The following is a 7,186-nucleotide window of genomic DNA, read 5'->3' as shown; positions in this document are numbered from 1 at the left end:
TCTGCTGAGCAGGCCCACAAGTGTTGTGGATTGTGGACAGCAGCACTGGCCACCAGCCCCACAGGTGGTCCCAGCTGCAGCCCGCCCCAGGCAGCGAGGCAGGCAGTGGGTGGAGAGGCGCAAGCCCCGCCAGTCCCTCTGTGACCTGTGGGTGCTCACGGAGGCCAGTCCCCAGGACGGGAGGGGGAACTCCTGACCCTGCAGCTACTGGGGGGAGGGGGGCATTGCTGTGGCTGGGCAGGGGCGGCTGACTCAGGCGAAACAGCTGGTGCAAACGTTTCTTTATTTAAGCACTCGGTGAGGGGAGAACAGGACCCGATTCCAGAGGAAGAAGGCTCGCTGGGGACAGTGGGGACACCAGAACCAGCTTGGTGTGCAGCCTGTCCGTGATGGACATGGGGACGCACTGCCAGGCTGCTCTAGGTGGCCAGTCAGAGCCAGCAAGGCCCTGGGGTGGCTGAGGGTCCCCATTTCTTCCGGCCTTTCCTTGGGGCGGTGGTGGGGCTGCTGAGGCTGTGCTGGAAATGTTTCTCTCACTGGAAAGAGCAGGTGCCACTGTCCGTCTGAGCTGAGCTGGGCGTGAGTGGGGCATCTGCCCTAACTCAGCCTGACAGGCCCAGCGCTGCCTGCCCCCAGGGGGGTAGGGGGGCAGAGGTAGACCTCTGACCCTGTGCTGACTGAGGCCTGGCAACTGGGGAAGTACAGATCAGAGCACTGGGGGCCTGAGTCGGGGATGGGGATGGGCCCACCCTCAGGGCCAGCTTGGAGATGCTCGGGGGAGAACAGGCCCATCCTTACTGGACAGCAGCACCAGCAAACTCGTGGGCAGCCCCTCTGGGGAGTGTCTGGCCTGTGGCAGTGACTTGGTGGGCCCTGCCTCCCTGAGAGCGAACCACCTCTGGGCTTTGGTGTTCAGCATGGCCCTCAGCTGCCCGGACCTTCAGCCGATGACCCATCATCTACCACGGCCATGATCTAGAGGAGTTCATCAGCAGGAGGTCCTGCCTGACCCTGACTGCTGGCCATGGCCATGTACTCTCCCTGGTTTCTACCAGCCTGCCGCCCTGAGCCTGAGGGAGGGGTGGGGCCCGGCAGGAGCATCCTCTCGGCTCAGGGGGGAGCGGGTCTCAGAGGCTCTGCCAGGGACGCAGGGCAGCTGTCTAGCTGACGAAGGCGGCAATGGTGACCACCTGCAGGGCCGCCTCGAGGCCATGGAGAGCCAGGCGCGTGGCACTCAGGGCTGTGTCCGCCCACAGCACCAGGGTCTGCCAGCGCAGGAAGTAGGTGGAGAGGAGGCCTGAGACCACTGTCAGTAGCAGGCTCACGGCCAGCGGCCCCTCGGCTTCTGTCAGGTTACCCTTGGTGCCTGTGGAGGGGAGAGGAGGCCTGAGACCTGGCTGGAGGCCGGCCGGCTGGCCAGGCACTCCGCAGGTGAAGGTGGACGACTCTCGGTTCTTCACCTTCGCCTCCTTCAGACCGCTCAGCCTGACAGCCCGGACCTGAGACTCCAAGCACAACCATCCTACCTGTGGCTACAGGGGTGTACCCCTGCCTGAAGAGCTCGGGTGGGGCACCCTGTTGGCTGGACCACAGCTACCGCCCCCCCCCCCCCCCCCCCCCCCCCCCCACAGAGCCACAGGCCAGGCCAGAAGGGGCTGCTTCCCTGGGGGGGACACAGGTCCCCTGGGAGGGGAGAGAGAGCCCAGGGGAGGCGGGTCTGCCCCATCCCCACTGGGGCTGTTCAGGGAGGGGATCGCTGCTTCCGCCTAATACACAGAGCACAGTGTGCGGGAGAGCGGCTGCGGGACTCGCCAGGAGCGTTTTACAGTGGGCATGGCCCAGTGTGCTCCACACACACAGATCCACCGAGTGGACTGACCCCCCGGCTGGTGTGGTGGGGGAGGGGCCAGGCACTAGGATGTCCCTTCCGGTCAGTCCCCGCAAATGACAACTCTGGGCCACCTGTAGGGGTAAGGCTCCTGCCCTGGGGTGGGCGGGTAGCATAGCATAGGTAGAGGAGGGCTTTGGGGGTGGCAGGCTCTAACTTTGCTGTGCCTGTTTCCTCACATTAAATGGGGGTGGGGTGCTGACACCTCCTGGGAAGTGCCTGCTGATGTTGGAACTGTCACCTGTCCAACATCCTGGTCGCTCTGAGGCTCACTGGCAGACGGGGGGTGGGGGTGGGGGTGGGGGGGGTGCGCGGGGACCAGGAGGCGGAGCCAGGTGGCAGGTAAGCAGCATCGGGCATTGCTTATTGCTTCTGTGCTGCTTGAGCCTGCACCAGCTGTAATTCCTGGCTGGGCTGAGGGGCGGGAGGGTGCACGGCCCGGACCTTGGCTGTCATGGGCCGCCTCAGTCCTGGTGCAGTGAGGACGCACCCCCACACTGCCCGGCTCCATCAGCCAGTGCATCGTCCGAGAGTAGCGTGAGCACCCTGTGAGCAGTGCAGCAGGAAACCCCAAAGGCTGGGGGCCCACCGCAGATGTCTCCTCTGTTCACTCACCCAAGTACAGCCCCAAAGCTTCCAGCACCCCCGCTGTCACCAGCAGAGCCAGATCGAGGACCAGGTAGCGCTGTGGGTAGCTGAACACCTGACCTGGAGCAAGGACAGAGGAGATGCTGGGTGGCCAGCCAATGGCCCCGCCCCCAGCCAAGCCCACACCCCTCGTTCTGACAGAGCCCAGGGACAGAGTAGCCAGGATGTAGGGGTGGCAGGCCCTGCCCTCTGCCCTCGCAGCCAGCCAGGCAGGAGGTGGAAGGCGCAGAAGGCCCAACCCCTCACTCTTGTAGAGCAGCAGCAGCAGTGTGGCCAGGAGGTGGAAGGCGCCGAAGGCCCCGCTCAGGTACAGCAGCATCTGCAGGGGCACCGAGGAGAGCTGGGAGCAGGCGGTCAAGGAGGCAACTCGCAGAGCTGCGCCCTCCCAGGGCCCCTGCTGGGTTGCCACGCACATACACACAGGTCCAGCTGGGTTCGTTCACATACCTGCACCCATGGGGGCATCCCAGCCCACCTTGCTCCTGATGGGTCCATGGGTCCCAGGACAGGCTGCCGGGCACAGAAGAAGCCCTCCTACTCCCAGGGCCACCCTGCACACACACCCCACATGCATGCCCACCAAGTGACCCTTTCAATTGACATCACCCCCTCCCCACCAGCTGGAGCTCCGTGGAAGGCCACTGCCTAACCTGGCCAATAGAAGCTGGAGGGAAAAATCGAGCACCGGTCCCAAGTCCTGGATGTGCCACACTGACGCCAAGCCCAGCCCTCGACCTCACCTCCTGGCCTTGGGAGACGCGGCACCCCTTCCCCACTGTCCCTGGCGGCTGATGAAGGGTTATCTCCCTGTGAGGGCTATGCTCTTAATCCCTGTGCGAGCTCCTGCCCCCAGAGACAGTCCCGACATGTTGGGCTGAAGGAGGTGGGGAAGGAGAGGTGGAGAGCAGCTGGAGGCCCGGCCAGGCCCAGCAGAAGGATACCACTGTGGAGGGGCTGCCTGCAAGAGAAAGTGTCAGTGAGTGTGGCCAGCAAGCCCACAGGGACACCGAGACCCTGCCCTCCACCACCTCTCTATCATGGGTCCCACGTGGACCTGCCCGCCAGGGGACACCCCACCTCTGCGGCCCAGGCTGAGGCTCACAGCTCTCCTCCCCGTTTCTCTCTCTCACGTGCAGGCCTCTTGTGATCCCGGTCTACAAGAAGCAGTTTCCACCACTGATACTATTTGCTTTCCTATGAGGTTTTATTGATTGCTCCAAATATCCTTCCCCAAATAAGAATTTCCGGAAGGGCAGTCTGCCTTTGCATTGTGCAGTCACGAACCTTTAGTGGCTGTGCCCCAGGCCTGACGTCCCTCCTTTGGGATGACTGGAGACATGAGTGAGGGAAGCCGCCCTCCCCACCCCCCCATCAGACAGTTCCAAGTTCGAGGCTATGCACTTGAGACACTGGTCCTGGGAGCGCCTGTGGCCATGTTTCCTGCCTGGGTTGGGGGCATGGCCGTGGCGGGAAGCACATTCCCCAGAGCCCTGAGTCAGTGCACACACTATCTGGGGGCCCCAGTGGAGCTCTCAGGGGCAGAAAGGGAAAGCTGGCCCAGAGGCCTCTGCTGTGGCTCCTGTGGGGAAGGGGCCTGGTGTGTGTGTGTGTGGCACTTCACAGCAGCAGTTCTGGAAGCCAAGGCCAACTCCAAGGGCAGGTGGCCCTGACTGGTGGGCATGACTACCTGGACGCCTGAAGTTGTTTCTCGGACCCCTCCACTGTGTGTCAGCTTGCCCTGGGGGGGGGGGGGCGATATTTCAAATTCATTTGCCAGCTGCCTGTTGTGGCAGACTGGAGGGGCGGACAGCGGGGAGAATGGGAGAAACCCTTGACCGGGCCTTCAGTGATTCCCACAAGGGGGGCAGACTCTGATAGGCTGCTCCAGCCTTGCAGGGCTCCAGCCTCAGCCTTCCTGAACCAACAGTGGGGGTGACTGACTATTGGGCGCCTGGCTGGAATAGGTGGGGCAGAGGTGAAATGTGGCACTAAAAACGACACCCACCCACCCCAACCCCCAACCCCCGGCCTCTGAGCTAAGCTGCCAGGTGTACGACCAGCTCCTGAGCTGGCTTTGGGCTTTGTCAACAACCCCAACCTAATTCAGTGCAGCCCTCCTGGAAGTGCACCTGCCTCCACTCCCACAACTCTTCAGTCTCCCCATGGGGGTCCAGTGGGAGCCAGACATGTATAAGATCGGGTGGACCCCACCGTGGACAGCGAATGTTCCACGGCTGTGTGGATGGTCACCCTGCCCGCGCGACCTCCAGTTACAGTGCGAAGGAGCACTGAGAGGAGAGGGGCCCTGGTGCAGCAGAGGTAGCACACTTTCGGGAGCTGTCATGGGTGAGCTGCTAGTCAACAGCTTGGACCTGCCTGGCACTGCAAGGGGAGAGGAGGCTTTCTGCTCTCAGAAACCCACAGGGCAGTGCTCCTCGGAGCTCTAAGGTGGCTGTGAGTCCGCATGGACTCGATGGTCAGTGGTGGATGGGGTTAGTGGAGGCTGGGTGGGGAGGGGCACGAGTGCCATGCCTCTCTGCCCGGGAGCAGGTGCCTGGCTCTGTTGTACAAGGGGTCACTGAGTGGGAACGGGCAGCACCCAACACCTCTGCTGAAAACGCCACTGGGGTCAGGCTGTGAAGGAAAAGCCGCGCTCAGCCCCTTCAGAGGGAGGGGAAATGGAAATGGTGTGCGGCCGGGCAGAATGGCCAGCAGACCCCTCTGGCATGATGACGGCACGAGGGTTCGTGTAGGGCAGTGGTTGCCAACCTTCCTAATGCCCCACCCTTTAGTACAGTTCATGTTGTGATGACTCCCAACCATAAAGTTATTTTTGTTGCTACTTCATAACTGTAATATTGCTACTGTTATGAATCGGGCGACCCCTGTGAAAGGGTTGTTCGACACGCAAAGGGGTCTTGACCCACAGGTTGAGAACCGCCGGTGTAGGGGCTGCTCCCTCTGCTTTCTAAGGCTGTAATTCTGACAGTAGCTCGTGGCCTCTTCTTTCTCCTGCAGGGCAGCTGTAGATTCGAACCGCCAAGCTTGGGTTAGCAGCCCCGTGCTTCATTCCCAGTGCCACCACGGCTCTTAACTCTGAGGACAAGGGCCCAGCGATTTTCAGTCGTAAGCATGTCAGGGGCTTCAAAACGTTTGGGGAAATCCCATTATCCTTTCATTCCATTTTTTCAGGGACTGTTGGGGGTCCCTCCTAGACCGGCCAGCGAACTACAGCCATGCCCCCCACACTGACAGCTGTGCACAAGATGAACCTGCAGCAGCACCCACCGAGGCCCCAAAGTGGACACAGCCCAGTGTCCCTCCGCAGAGGAAGGGATGAGCAGTGTACACACGACGGGGCCTCCTTCCGAGACAAACAGCCCAGGAGAGGAGGAATCGGAATAGCAAGTCCAGAGTGAGGGCACGGAGGTGGGCACGAGGACAGGAGAGAGGAGTGAAGGGGCCAGAGAGAGGCATGGGGAAGTCGGGGGTGGGCACGGGGCAGCGGAATGGGCCTTTGAGGGGGTGGGCACAGGGGAGTACGCACCGATGGAAACGGGGGCGTGGGCATGGAGGAGTGGCAGTGTGGGCATGGGGGGAGTGGGCACACGTGGCCACGAGGGAGGAGACTCAGGGCTTCACTTCGGGGGGTGGAAAGGTTCCGCAGGTAGGTAGCACCGTGGCCGCGCAGCTCAGAGACAGTGCGACACACCCGCCCAGTAACTACAGGAAGAACACTGCAGCGCCCGGCTGGCCCGAACGTCCTACCAGTCCCTGGGGTCCCCGCGCGAGGCCGCGCCGCGCCGCGCAGACCCGCCCCCGGCCGGCCCGCATCACGGCTCCGCGGCCTGCGCGGCGAAGCCCGCTCACCTCGCCTCGCGGCCGCCATCTTGCCCCGCCCCCTCCCGCCGACTCCGCCGCGATCCCGGCAGCCTCTCGGCTTCGCGCTCTTCGCTGCTCTTCGGCCATTTTCGCTTCTGTTCCCGAAGGAGCCCGACCGAGCCGCGGTACAAGGAGTTGACAGCCGAACCGGGGCCGAGGCCCGAGGAGTCTGTCCGGCAGTGCTCGGGCACTTTCGGACAGGAGGCGGTGAAGCGCCGAGCCTCGGGAGGATTCGGACTCGGGAATATTCGGCCGAGCTCGGCTCAGCCTCGGGGGTGGGGGCGGCGGGGCTCGGGCCCGGCTCGCGGCGGGGCCGGCCAATCCTCCGGCACAGGCTTTTTTTCCCGCCGAGGCCAAGCTGTGTCTGAGGACGGCAAGTGCCAGCCCCGGTCGACCCAGTCGGGCGGAGGCGGCAACGTCCTCAGCCCTGTAGGCCCTGAGGGAGGCCGGAGCGGAGCCGCTCGGAAACTCTCGTGTGGTCTCGGACTAACTCGGGTTTTCGATTCGGAGAGCTTCGGCTCTCTTCGGTGGCGGCGCCTTGGCCGTCGGCTCCACTGGGCCGCTTCGTGGCGGTTCGGCCCTTGTTCCGGCTGGGCGCTTCGGGCGGGCTCGTCTGGCCTCGGCAGGTGTACTCGGGCGGCCTCGGCTCGGCCGGGCGATTGTCTTCGGGAAGACTCGGCTCGACTCGGAAGTCACTTCGCGCGGCCTCGGCTCCGCTCGGCCGGGCTCGGCGTGCGCTTTCGCGAGGCCCCGCTTTGGGCTCGGGGC

The 7,186-nt window shown here is 63.7% G+C and overlaps 2 protein-coding genes across 9 annotated transcripts in view; one reads left to right on the top strand and one right to left on the bottom strand.

Moving 5' to 3' along the window:
* Window positions 1–266: 266 nt before the first annotated feature.
* On the bottom strand, window positions 267–3,662 carry TMEM80 (transmembrane protein 80). Of its 8 annotated transcripts, XM_045290484.1 has the most exons (4): window positions 3,277–3,547; window positions 2,783–2,855; window positions 2,504–2,596; window positions 267–1,366 (listed from the first exon to the last, which is right to left on the bottom strand). In XM_045290484.1, exons 2-4 carry the CDS (start codon window positions 2,853–2,855, stop codon window positions 1,161–1,163), a joined length of 372 nt encoding a protein of 123 aa, XP_045146419.1. In that variant the 5' UTR covers window positions 3,277–3,547; the 3' UTR covers window positions 267–1,160. The 8 variants fall into 8 exon arrangements, with proteins under 8 accessions (XP_045146419.1, XP_045146420.1, XP_045146415.1 ...); XM_045290485.1 differs by having other exon boundaries at window positions 2,504–2,876; window positions 3,478–3,662; XM_045290480.1 differs by having other exon boundaries at window positions 2,504–2,855; window positions 3,187–3,551.
* Window positions 3,663–5,000: 1,338 nt separating this feature from the next.
* DEAF1 (DEAF1 transcription factor) overlaps window positions 5,001–7,186 on the top strand; it is a 36,094-nt gene continuing 33,908 nt past the window's right edge. The window contains exons 1-2 of the mRNA XM_004717197.3: window positions 5,001–5,012; window positions 6,266–7,160. Coding sequence (XP_004717254.3) covers window positions 5,001–5,012; window positions 6,266–7,160 — 907 coding nt within the window. The remainder of the gene's footprint in view (window positions 5,013–6,265; window positions 7,161–7,186) is intronic.

Source organism: Echinops telfairi, unplaced genomic scaffold (assembly GCF_000313985.2).
Source record: "Echinops telfairi isolate 266 unplaced genomic scaffold, ASM31398v2 ScPeMD7_37;HRSCAF=141, whole genome shotgun sequence".
Taxonomy (NCBI): domain Eukaryota; kingdom Metazoa; phylum Chordata; class Mammalia; order Afrosoricida; family Tenrecidae; genus Echinops; species Echinops telfairi.
This window is presented reverse-complemented; position numbering and strand designations above follow the sequence as displayed.

Coding starts and splice junctions, on each gene's coding strand:
- TMEM80 (XM_045290478.1), bottom strand. CDS start 2,951: ATGTGCGTGGCAACCCAGCAGGGGCCCTGGGAGGGCGCAGCTCTGCGA. Junction 1,367..2,503: donor AGCTTTGGGGCTGTACTTGG/GTGAGTGAACAG, acceptor TCCCCTCCACAG/GCACCAAGGGTAACCTGACA.